The 13,521-nt window shown below is 41.4% G+C and overlaps 1 protein-coding gene across 1 annotated transcript; it reads right to left on the bottom strand.

Annotated features, from left to right (window-relative positions):
• Positions 1-2,134: 2,134 nt before the first annotated feature.
• On the bottom strand, positions 2,135-8,621 carry LOC109885291 (PR domain zinc finger protein 8-like). The gene is made up of 4 exons (XM_020477137.2): positions 8,396-8,621; positions 5,892-6,116; positions 4,777-5,011; positions 2,135-3,986 (listed from the first exon to the last, which is right to left on the bottom strand). The coding sequence occupies exons 2-4, from the start codon at positions 6,108-6,110 to the stop codon at positions 2,617-2,619; spliced, it is 1,824 nt and encodes a 607-aa protein (XP_020332726.1). The 5' UTR covers positions 6,111-6,116; positions 8,396-8,621; the 3' UTR covers positions 2,135-2,616.
• Positions 8,622-13,521: the final 4,900 nt, after the last annotated feature.

Here is a 13,521-nt window from a genome sequence, read left to right as displayed (position 1 = left end):
TAATCAAATATAATATTGATTAATATTCTATACATACCTGAAACTCAACTGCCTCAATTCCCCTGCACATTGACTTCGTATCGGTACTCCTGGTACATAGCCTCGTTATTGTTATTTTATCGTGTTAGTATTATCCTTTTTTGTGTCTTAAAGCTTGTTACTTTTGAACTCTGTGTTGTTGGGACAGGGGCTCGTCAGTCAGCATTTCAATGTCAAGTAAATGTAAACACACCTGTTGTATTCGGCGCATATAACGAATAAAATGTCATTTCTTTTTAAGTTGTTGTTTTGTAAAAACACAAGGGTTCCACACACATAGATGAAAATAAAGCTATTTTATTGTCCAAGCATTCAACATGATTCAGATAAACTATCAAGTAGTACATTTCACTGATTTCAGCATGAAGGACAAAACCCTGAAACTATTCCCCCACTGACACAAAATATCACACTTTGTATTTCAAACCAAAAAAAACAAACATGTATTTACATTGTACCTGTATAAGCTTCATCTTATTTATACCGACTATTATTATACTCTGCACTCTGAAATATAGTCAGTGTGTCTGACGTCACATCCCCATTTGTGTCAATAATATTTAACCTTTAAAGTGAACATGGAAAAAAAAGTTATTGAATACTAAACCATGTAATGTAACTCTTTTTTTATTAGCATTTTCTATATATGTATTTATATAATATAAAATACAACTTACTGTACAGTTAAATTACACATATTCTTATCTTCCCTTATTTCCCAAATTGTAAGTGCTTCATAAGATAAATAGAGTCCTTTCTCAAAGTCAAACAATGCATTTACACTCAAATAAAGAAACATCACATTTTGAGAAAGAAACAAAAAACAGACTGAAGGAAAATAACAACTGTCTGTGTTGAAAGTGGAAACAAGTGCTCTGTTTAAGTGGTGTATATCCAGCCAGTCAGCCAGCCAGTCAGCCAGTCAGCCAGTCAGTCAGTCAGTCAGTCAGTCAGTCAGCCAACCAGTCAGCCAGTCAGCCAGTCAGTCAGCCAGTCAGTCAGTCAGTCAGTCAGCCAACCAGTCAGCCAGTCAGCCAGTCAGTCAGCCAGTCAGCCAGTCAGTCAGTCAGTCAGCCAACCAGTCAGCCAGTCAGTCAGCTAGCCAGTCAGCCAGCCAGTCAGCCAGTCAGCCAGTCAGTCAGTCAGCCAGTCAGCCAGTCAGCCAGTCAGCCAGCCAGCCAGCCAGTCAGCCAGTCAGTCAGTCAGTCAGCCAGTCAGCCAGTCAGTCAGCCAGTCAGTCAGTCAGCCAGTCAGTCAGTCAGTCAGTCAGTCAGCCAACCAGTCAGCCAGTCAGCCAGTCAGTCAGCCAGTCAGCCAGTCAGTCAGTCAGTCAGTCAGCCAGTCAGCCAGTCAGTCAGCTAGCCAGTCAGCCAGCCAGTCAGCCAGTCAGTCAGCCAGTCAGCCAGTCAGCCAGTCAGCCAGCCAGTCAGTCAGCCAGTCAGTCAGCTAGCCAGTCAGCCAGTCAGTCAGCTAGCCAGTCAGCCAGTCAGTCAGACAGTCAGTCAGCCAGTCAGTCAGCCTGCCAGTCAGCCAGTTAGTTAGCCAGTCAGCCAGTCAGTCAGCCAGTCAGCCAGCCAGCCAGTCAGCCAGTCAGTCAGCCAGTCAGCCAGTCAGCCAGTCAGCCAGCCAGTCAGCCAGTCAGCCAGTCAGTCAGTCAGTCAGTCAGTCAGCCAGTCAGCTAGTCAGCTAGCCAGCCAGTCAGCCAGTCAGTCAGTCTGCCAGTCAGTCAGCCAGTCAACCAGTCAGTCAGCCAGTCAGCCAGTCAGCTAGCCAGTCAGCCAGTCAGTCAGCCAGTCAGTCAGCCAGTCAGCTAGCCAGTCAGCTAGCCAGTCAGTTAGCCAGTCAGTCAGCCAGTCAGCTAGCTAGCCAGCCAGTCAGCCAGTCAGTCAGTCAGCCAGCCAGTCAGTCAGCTAGCCAGCCAGTCAGCCAGTCAGCCTGTCAGTCAGTCAGCCAGTCAGCTAGCCAGCCAGTCAGCCAGTCAACCAGTCAGTCAGTCAGCCAGTCAGTCAGTCAACCAGTCAGCCAGTCAGCCTGTCAGTCAGTCAGTCAGCCAGTCAGCTAGCCAGCTAGCTAGCCAGTCAGCCAGTCAGTCAGTCAGTCAGTCAGTCAGTCAGTCAGCCAGTCAGCTAGTCAGCTAGCCAGCCAGTCAGCCAGTCAGCCTGTCAGTCAGTCAGTCAGTCAGTCAGTTAGTAATTCCATGTCTGTTTACCAGATGGTAAAAAAGTTCCTCCCCATGGTCAGTGATGTGATAACCTTTTCCCACTATATTGCCGACCCAAACCGTACTGTGCTGAATTGGCTCGGGTATATTATCTTCCAATTGTCCTTTATGCTCTGTCCCAGTAACTTCATGGATGACCGAGCCATACTGTGCTGGCTCGGCTACAGTCTTTTCTTTACACAGTGTCCTTTGTGGAAAAGGTTTCCTTCATCTGATGCAAGTCCGTAACCCAGCTCAGCTTGGCTCAGCTCAGCTTGGCTCAGCTCAGCTTGGCTCAGTTCAGCTTGGCTCAGTTCAGCTTGGCTCAGTTCAGCTTGGCCTAGCAGTGTGAAAACGGTTTGCTATTGATCTAAAGGTCAGTTGTGGGAGGTCATGTGACGCGAGAGGTGGTGCCTCTCCCTGAATGACTCGTTACAGATTGGACACTTGAGTTTCTCCTCACGCCTCCTCTTAACCATCGGCTCCATGGCCAACTCCTTCTTGTGGTGCGATCTCATGTGATACACCAGGTCAGAGGTCATCCTGAAGGAGGCGTTGCACTTGGCGCACCAGTTCTGGGCGGGCAGACACAGAGAGGTGAAGGAGGGGGGGAGTAAGGTTAATGCTGAGGGCATCTGCAGCTGGATGGGGCCCTGGCTCTTAGGCCAGAAGGCTGTGGCAGCAGCCGCTGCGTAGAGGAACGGACTCTGCTTGGACATGGCGCCCGGCACGGGGCAGTTGGTGCTCAGCTCGGCGCCGTGGAGTTTGGCGGCCAGGTGGTCTGCCTGGTAGAGTCTAGAGGAGGAGATGGTGTCGCCCACCGCCGGGTGGCAGTCCAGGAGTTTGGGCGTGGTCATGACCAGAGGAGAGATCTGGGAGAAGGAGGAGGTAGCGTGGCGGGAAGGTTGGCTGAATGCGCTCTTCCTCTCCCCGCTGTTCCCCCCACCATGCTGGGCTACGGAGGTGAAGGCGCTCCCTAGTGGAGAGGCCTCCATGCGGGTCTGTGGCTGGACAGGCTGAGTCTCTGACAGAACCTGCCTGATGTTGAGATGCTTCTCCTGGGGAGGGTTGTTGACGGGGCCGGGCCGACCTCCGTCCTTGTTTTCGGCGTTGGAGCTCTGGAGGTTTTTGGTGCTGCTGTTACCGTGCGTCTTTAGGCTCTGTGGAGACTTCTTGACCTCGGTGAAGGCGCTGCGTTTACCCTCACCACCTGACTCAGTGGATCCCGACCCTGGTGGGGAGAACGTAGGCCCTCGTCTGTTCTCCTCCAGGCCGTAGGCTCCCCGGTAGTTCTGTGCCGAGCTAGCCAGCTCCTCCTTAGACTTGAGGGACTGAGACAGACTCAGAGAGGCCCTGCTACCATCCCTGTCCCTCTCTCTATCCCTGTCCTCTACCTCTGAGAACTTCCTCTTCCCAGAGCTCTCGCTGCGTATCTCAGCCTCGCGGTCGCTGGGTGGGCTAGTCCGGCTGTTCTCTAGGTCCCTGGCTAGGTTATGGAAGTCTGTGGAGGGTTTGGCGTTGTCCCCCTCCGAGCGACCCAGTTTAGGGCTTGCCCTGGTGGGTGTGGTAGTTGTAAGGTTGGGGTTAGGGCGCTCGGTGCTTGGCTCCTTACTGGGGACCTCCTCGTCCACATCGCCCGCCGCCATGCTCTGTAGTCTCTTGGTGCAGCGAAACCTCAGGTGGGCGAGGAAAGGGAACTCAAATTGAAAGCGCTGGTTGCAGTCAGGACACGAATAGGGAGCCGACCCTGAAAACGGAGGGAAATAATGTCAGTCATTCAGAAAGAAGTTCTGTAGTAGGATATCTCCCTGAAAAACACCACTGTAATGTTTTGTTATAGGCCACTTTGTTTACATACTCATCTCATATGTATATACTGTACTCTATATCATCGACTGCATCCTTATGTAATACATGTATCACTAGCCACTTTAACTATGCCACTTTGTTTACATACTCATCTCATATGTATATACTGTGCTCGATACCATCTACTGTATCTTGCCTATGCTGCTCTGTACCATCACTCATTCATATATCCTTATGTACATATTCTTTATCCCCTTACACTGTGTATAAGACAGTAGTTTTGGAATTGTTAGTTAGATTACTTGTTGGTTATTACTGCATTGTCGGAACTAGAAGCACAAGCATTTCGCTACACTTGCATTAACATCTGCTAACCATGTGTATGTGACAAATACAATTTCATTTGATTTGATTTGACTATAAGCTACTGATTATTATCAGTTATAAATTATAAATTATAAATAGGCCTAGAGAAGATTTATTCAATGTATTTTTTTAAACAAATGAATTGACCCTAAAAGGAAATGATACTGTGGGTTTAAATGACAGGATGTGTTACAATATGACCTGATTCAACAATAACAGCGGGGTTATTATGCTCTTGAACTTAAGCATCAAATCAACAGTATTCCTCAACTTTTGTTTAATGATGCCTCAAAAGGGCAACGCAAACGCCTATATAAAAAATAATAAGCCGAGTACCAGGTCATGCTACAATTGCAACTCACCCTTGGCCTTGACCGGAGCTTTACCGGCGCTGAGCAGCAGCAGCAGCTCAATCAGGTCTTTCCCGTACCAGACCAACAGCTCCTCGTCCTTCTCGATCCTCCGGAGAGACCGGTAGAACAGCTGACCGTTCTTCACGTAGGCCTCGAGGTTCTGCTCCTCCCGGTCCCGCGCCGACTGCACGAGCCGCAGCCACATCAAGCCCTCAGACGTGCTGTTGGCTGCTGAGGTGTCCACCTGCGCGGTCAAACGGTGACAGAGAGCGAGGCAAATCGGTTAGTTGGACCGAAACGAGAAGTCCGTGCGCCAGTATTCATTCTAACCGTTACGCATAGGCTGTCCAATTGTTTTATTTTTAATTACGCTATTTTTCATGTGTTTTGGCTGTGCAACTATCGATATGCATTATACCTACATGCGATCTTGTAAGATAAGATCTCCAATAGGTTCTAATCTAATGGCTACCCAGACTATTTGCATTGACCCCCCCCTATTCTACGCTGCTACTACTCTCTGTTAATATCTATGCATCGTCACTTCAATAACTCTGCCTACATATACATATTACCTCAATTACCTCGACATCGGTGCCCCCCGCACATTGACTTTGTACCGGTACCCCCTGTATATAGCCTCCACATTGACTCTGTATCGGTACCCCCTGTATATAGCCTCCACATTGACTCTGTATCGGTACCCCCTGTATATAGCCCCGCTATTGTTATTTTACAGATACTCTTTACTGATTTGTTATTCTTATCTCTTACTTTTTTTTTGGGGGGGGGTATTTTCATAAAACTGCATTGTTGGTTAAGGGCTTGTAAGTAAGCATTTCACTGTAAGGATGAAACACCTGTTTTATTCGGGTGCATGTGACTAATAAAGTTTGATCTGATTTTAATACATAGAGTATACCGTGTCACACCGACGTCATGAGAAATAGAAATGTGAAACTATACTGTGCTATCTTGTTGGTGAAATGGGATCAATAATGATAGAATCAACCACGGCAGACAATTTAATTCAGTCTGAAGAAGGAGACTGTAATAACATCGTAAATAAATAATATTATCATTATTATCATTCTAGAAAAATCATAATATTCGTCTTTCCTTACCCTGAATATGTATGGCGCCGTTCGTTTGTCCGTTGATTTGAGCGCTATGAAGGCTATGCTGTCATACAACGACGTGTGGCTCAAAACACAAGGCCCGAAAATGGCATTTTCCGGAATGTCACATGTGGTGTAGACACTGGTGAATATATCGGTTAGACACTGCTGCACGGCTTTAGCGTCGCCGTCCCAAACCAACTTCTGTGAGCTGGATTCCTCCATCGTTGACTATTGGTTGCGAACAGAACAGACAAAGAGAAAGAATGAATAAAGATACAATATACTAATGTCTAGAGATGATGATGAGGTCAAATAAACTGGCACTTCGTGAGAGGGTTGGCTAAATGCATGTAGTCAGCTGTCAAGGACGAGCTGGACTAGGAAAGGGAATTTTTGTGGGGCCGGTCGTTTTAATTAATTGAAGTCTATTGTAGGATGAGAATGGCCTATCAATTTCAAAGAGCATGGTTGGTTGCCTATTTTCCGCGGAAATTCCCAGATGCTGATGAAATAGCTGTTAATTAGGAGAAAATGAATGCATGGTCCTAAACGGAATAGGAACAATGGTGTAACATTTTTTAATTTCTATAATTATGATAAACATATACAACCAGAACATTAATACAATAATGTTAATACAATGAATGCATTATTACAAGCATTTCACTACACCCGCAAAAACATCTGCTAATCACGTGTTATATGTGAGCAATACAAATTTGATTTGATTTGATAATAATACAAAAATAATCCAATATCAATGTAATGATAATAATGACATTGATACTAATATATTTTCGCTGTCTCTAAATTATTATTGTTTATAGGCCTAACATGAATTATATTTGGTAGAGATGTATCACTTCAATTAGGCATATTATTATTATTATAACTACTATTATTACAAAGGCTTTACTACATTGGATTTGCAAACGGAACTGTGCATTCATCTCAAACCCTAATTTCTAAGTTTGTAACCTAATTATTTAAATTTAGCCTCTGGTAGAGGAAGAAAAAAAATAGCAATAAGAAACGGTAAGGTCCGTAATAAAATCGAAAGAGCAATATCGAATGGATTTGGAAGTGGACTGTCAAAGTCACCGGTTTCATGTCAGACAACCTTTCACTCTATCCTACACGCGCTCCCAACGTATGTCCCCTCATTACCATAATCCACCACGTTCCCTCTCGAGACTGTAATTAAGGCAGCACGCAGAGTGTATTTACGGGTGACCAGTTTCTCTGGCCTCACTGAATTATGCAGCTGTGATCTACCTTTGCTTTGCCACTTGTTCCATTCAATTATGCGTATAGGCCGGTGTAAACACATCCCGGAGACACGTGCACGCAGGCAACAACAACAAAAATAGCCGTGTGTCTAGATGAATGACTGGTAAATAATAATAACGATAACGATTCAACTTTTGTATTATCAAATTCATTATGTTTGTGCATGTTAATTTTAATGTCATGTTATCTTAATTTTATGCACATATGCAAATGTTTTTATAATTGTTTTCTTCTAAATTGTGCTACCTTGCCTTTAACACGAACCATGCGTCCAGATCTCATGAGCGTATTAACTAAAACCAACTTAATAATATTTGGCATGTAATAATGATCATTTGTCATGTAAATATATAACGACAAAATGTTGTAAAATATTGAAACGTGTTGTTACGTTGAACATGCCTAAATGTCCCCATATCATTGAGATGTTATTTCTTGCCCGCTGTTTGATAATGGATCATTAGTTTTCCATTCATTTGCTCACAGTGTCTGAGCCTAAAAGCCAAAAAAAAAAATGAACAGCTGTCTGCAATGCATATCAAACAAAATGATCCTCTTTCAAATGCCGCTTTATAGTGAAACATTATCATTCAAGAAACGTACCGGCCCTCGAACCAAAGTAGCTTTTCTCTTCGGCTGCGTGAGTTGAGATAAAAAAATACTTTGGAGCTATATCCTACGATCCTGTTCTCCTATTTAGCCGATTCTATATCAAAAACATTTGAACAAAATGCTACCCTTCAACTAAAGACCACCGCTTGCAGAAAAAAAGCAATTTTTTCGCTCCATCTCCTATATAACCCTGTCTTTTGTGACTTTAAAGGTCGCTCTCGCACCAAGGGAAAGCCACACAAAAGGTCCAATGAATATGCATCTGAGCTAAATGAGAGAGAATAGCACCCGGAATGTATGCGCATCCATAAAATGGATGAGGCCAACCCATTCAACCTTCTGCCTCCTATTTCAGAGCGTGTTTTACTCCTATATCCGGGTGCCTTGTCAGTCTAAAAAAACTGCCCTAAATCAACGCAAGAGCTGAATTGCCGATTGTCTGCTGGACCCCAACATCTGCGGAGCTCTGTCTCCAACACGACACCGTGCTCCATTCATGGGATGCTGACTTGGCTACTGCTTTGTGGCGGTGCCTGCCCGTCTTTCTGTCGCTGCAAAACAAACCCTCTATTAAGCGCGTACAAACACAGGCTCTGGCTACGTACCTTTTTTTGTTGACAATAAATAATAATCCACCAAAGTGATGCTTGAATCAATATGCCGCCTTGGAGAGCAGGTTTCGATGCGTCCTCCGCGTCAGTACATGTCCCTGTGTGGTCGTTTGAAAGTGACAGTGGTGCCGCTGATATCTCCCTTTGCTGAGAGGCAGAGAGTGCGAGAGAGAGAGAGAGAGAGAGAAAGAGATGCGTGCAGAAGGGGCGCGATGCACTGGCTGACTGGCACACACACACACACTTTTTGTTTGCAGCACATAATCTACCCAATGAGGCGTGTCACTCACCGTCTCCTCCCTTTAACTCTTTACTGGCCGACTGACATTGGATGAGATTTATAGGCCGTATAGGCTACAGCTACAGCCTCGTGCCATAACCTCCCAGAGCGCCTTTTTGTTGTTGTTATTATACCGTTGTTTCAGTTTGCGCGAGCACAACATAAAGCCATTCATATAAGATTTATGAAGGATTTTTAAACCGATTGACTCTCAAAGTAGGGTTGTGTTTTTTCCTACTAAATTGTCCATAAACAATGGATTGTAGCTACACTTAAGCCCTAATATTCATGTTGCGGTTTTATTAAGGTTTGCTTACTGTAATTATTTTATATTTTTTAATTTTTTATTGTCCTATTATTTTTTTATTATTATAATTATTATATGACTAGCTTATTGAAGTTCAATTAAAGTCAGCAATATGAACGCCCCATGAATGAAAATAGATATCAATATCATTCCGTCACCTTGCCATTACTAGCATCTGAAGTTTCCACAGCCACGTACGGTGCTTTGCCCTGCAGGGAGGCGGCAGCCTAGTGGACACCTGCCTGGCTAGCGCCCAGCGTCCGGAGGAAAAGCCGGGCATCGTCGTTATGGAGACGGTGGGGACACGGTCGAGCCGTTCCACCACTGGGCCAACCGACGGATGATCAGCTGTGTTAGAGAAAGCGGTTTAAGGTCAGGCTATAGTGAGTAGCCTTGGCGTACTATGTGATTTACTATCTGTTATTGTCATGTCCTATGACTAGCTCATTTGCATTCTCTGGCCCGAAAGTTGTTTTATTTTTTAAACCAGCTAATCTTAACATAGGAAATATCAGCAACCTGAACAACTCTGGTGGTCTGAACGAAGATGTTACATTTAGTCATTTAATGACATCGTAATATGTGACAAAGCACATATAGTGTCAGGTAACCAAAGCAATGACGTTTCATGATTTTAGATCACTGCCTTCAGCGCTAGGCTAAATACTTCCGCCATAGATCCCAAAGTTTCAGAAGTTGTCCGAATTAATTGACCAGAAATAATTCACTTAAGAGCATCCATCCTTCCATCCATCCTTTCATCTTTCCATCCATCCAACCTTCCGCGCATTTAAGTCTTTAGGTAGTTACTACGCACATGAGCTCATGTAACAGAGTCTACATTTTCAAGCTTTATTTTTATAGAACAAAGGTTGTAAGGAAATCATATTGCGCATTCATATCCATAGCATGCGCACATCTGTATTCTAATGTCTAATACTGTTCTATTATGTTGTGTTCTAATTTATTATTCTATTCTATTCCGTTCTGTTCTATTCTGTTCTATTCTATTCTGTTCTGTTCTGTTCTATTCTATTCTGTTCTGTTCTATTCTATTCTGTTCTATTCTGTTCTGTTCTATTCTGTTCTGTTCTATTCCGTTCTGTTCTATTCTATTCTGTTCTATTCTATTCTGTTCTGTTCTATTCTATTCTGTTCTATTCTATTCTGTTCTATTCTGTTCTGTTCTATTCTGTTCTATTCTGTTCTATTCTATTCTGTTCTGTTCTATTCTGTTCTATTCTATTCTATTCTGTTCTGTTCTATTCTGTTCTATTCTATTCTGTTCTGTTCTATTCTGTTCAATTCTATTTTATTCTGTTCTGTTCTATTCTGTTCTGTTCTGTTCTATTCTGTTCTATTCTGTTCTATTCTGTTCTGTTCTATTCTGTTCTATTCTATTCTGTTCTGTTCTATTCTGTTCTGTTCTATTCTGTTCTATTCTGTTCTGTTCTATTCTATTCTGTTCTATTCTGTTCTGTTCTATTCTATTCTGTTCTATTCTGTTCTGTTCTATTCTGTTCTATTCTGTTCTGTTCTATTCTGTTCTGTTCTATTCTGTTCTATTCTATTCTGTTCTATTCTGTTCTGTTCTATTCTGTTCTATTCTGTTCTGTTCTATTCTGTTCTATTCTGTTCTATTCTGTTCTGTTCTGTTTTGTTGTGTTGTGTTCTATTCTGTTCTGTTCTATTCTGTTTTGTTGTGTTGTGTTCTATTTTGTTCTATTTGTTCTGTTCTATCTGTTTGGTTCTGTTCTGTTCTATTCTGTTTTGTTGTGTTGTGTTCTATTTTGTTCTATTTGTTCTGTTCTATCTGTTTGGTTCTGTTCTGTTCTATTCTATTTTATTCTGTTCTGTTCTATTCTATTCTATTCTATTCTATTCTATTATATTATATTCTATTCTGTTCTATTCTGTTTGGTTCTATCTGTTCTGTTCTATCTGTTCTGTTCTATTCTGTTCTCTTCTATTCTGGTCTATTCTATTCTGTTCTATTCTGTTTAGTTCTATTCTGTTTAGTTCTATTCTGGTTAGTTCTATTCTGTTTAGTTCTATTCTGGTCTATTCTATTCTGTTCTATTCTGTTCTATTCTGTTTAGTTCTATTCTGTTTAGTTCTATTCTGGTCTGTTCTATTCTGTTCTATTCTGTTCTATTCTGTTCTATTCTATTCTGTTCTATTCTGTTTAGTTCTATTCTGTTTAGTTCTATTCTGGTTAGTTCTATTCTGTTTAGTTCTATTCTGGTCTATTCTATTCTGTTCTATTCTGTTCTATTCTGTTTAGTTCTATTCTGGTTAGTTCTATTCTGTTTAGTTCTATTCTGGTCTGTTCTATTCTTTTCTATTCTGTTCTATTCTGTTCTATTCTATTCTGTTCTATTCTGGTTAGTTCTATTCTGTTTAGTTCTATTCTGTTTAGTTCTATTCTGTTTAGTTCTATTCTGTTTAGTTCTATTTTGTTCTATTCTGTTCTGTTTCCTTCTGTTGTTTTCTATTCTATTGTTGCATTTATGTATTTTGAGAGCATGTGGTTTCAATCTGGTTGTAAGCCTGATGAATTCCGGGGCAAGGTATTGGTTTGGAAGGAGTAATTTCATGTGATGTACAGTAAGTTCACCAGGAACTAACTCTAACCCTACAGCTGATGAGGCAGAGGTGGCACTGTCATACAACTAATGTGAAGGTAATGTACTGGAGCCCACAGTGCTATTCCATTCTATTCATTTTACCCCAATGTATATGAACAAATCCTTAAACCAATCATTGAACAAATAATGGTTAAAACACAATTGAGATAGGGCTTGTAATCAAAGCATTCTCAGGATAGCTGAAGCTGGCTTCAGTGTGAAGATATGTTGATGCTGAAGTTGCTTGCTCTCCAGTCTTTATTTAACATGGCATAACAATATACTAGCTGACAAACAAACGGGTACATCAAAACTTAAAGCATCCTACTGCATGATGCATGAAACATACTGCAATTTGTATCGGTCCGTTCACCCTATCAGCTCTACTGGCTGGTGAACTCAGAGTAAAGAGGCGCTGATTGAGGATCAGATCCCTCACATCCACGTAATCTTAGTAATTATAATGTAGAAGTCGAGACTGATCTAAGATCAGCATTACAACTCTGAGACACTTTTTGAATTCGGTTCAGACTTAGTAACACAACCTACTGTCTGAAGACAGTGGTAGTGTAAAATACTGTATGTCATATTGCCTAGACAATGGTGTCATAAACAGATTTAGAATCCAGCTCCGATGATGTAGTTCTGTCTATTACTCTGAGGTTTCATCTCAATGTCACGAACCTGTATTAATGAAGGTTGAATGGATGTATTTCCCTCTATCTCTCCTTACTACAATGACATAAACTAAATGATTAACAAAATCTATATTTTGTAATATTTCTCATAATTGTTATTATTTCTGACAGCTTCATGATTGTTTCACAATTTTGTTGGACCTATCTGGATAATTACAACACAAAAGGCTCAAGTGTCAACTGAGCATTACAGTAGAATTACAGCAGTATTCCATTAGAACACAGTAGACTATAGAATATAATTTCTATAGAATTATAGAACTATAGAATATAATTTCTATAGAATTATAGAACTATAGAATATAATTTCTATAGAATTATAGAACTATAGGATAGAGTAGCTATATAATTAAAGAACTATAGAATATAATTTCTATAGAATTATAGAACTATAGAATATCATTTCTATAGAATTATAGAACTATAGAATATCATTTCTATAGAATTATAGAACTATAGGATAGAGTAGCTATAGAATTATAGAACTATAGAATATAATTTCTATAGAATTATAGAACTATAGGATAGAGTAGCTATATAATTATAGAACTATAGAATATACTTTCTATAGAATTTTAGAACTATAGAATAGAGTAGCTATATAATTATAGAACTGTAGAATATAATTTCTATATAATTATAGAACTATAGAATAGAGAAGCAATATAATTGTAGAGGTATAGAATATAATTGCTATAGAATTATTGAAGTATAGAATAGAATAGCTATATAATTGTAGAACTATAGAATATAATTGCTATAGAATTATTGAAGTATAGAATAGAATAGCTATAGAATTATTGAACTATAGAATAGAATAGTAGAATACCACTGAAATGTGGTATCTCATTCCTCAGAGCAAAACTGCATTAACTTAGATGTTTTATTTACCTGAAGTCATTGTCTGTATATATTCTGGGGCAGAAACAGATTGATGTGTTAGTAGGGAATGTCATCCTGCTCAGTGCAGTCCTGCTTAGCCAAGCATGATAAGGCCCTGTTCCCATACACTGCCTGAATTAAAGACACAAAGCCTGCCCAATCAGGAGCCATCTGCTGGGACCAGAGCACCACATCATGATGATGGTGAAGGCAATGGGCTGGCCTGGGCCTGGACAGAATGGCTGTGTGTGTGTGTCCCCCCCCCCCCCACACACACACACACTCATTGTTTTACTACAAATGGCCCCATTTTATGCTAGTGGTTT

The sequence above is a fragment of the Oncorhynchus kisutch genome, linkage group LG8 (genome assembly GCF_002021735.2).
Source record: "Oncorhynchus kisutch isolate 150728-3 linkage group LG8, Okis_V2, whole genome shotgun sequence".
Classification (NCBI taxonomy): Eukaryota; Metazoa; Chordata; class Actinopteri; order Salmoniformes; family Salmonidae; genus Oncorhynchus; species Oncorhynchus kisutch.
This window is presented reverse-complemented; position numbering and strand designations above follow the sequence as displayed.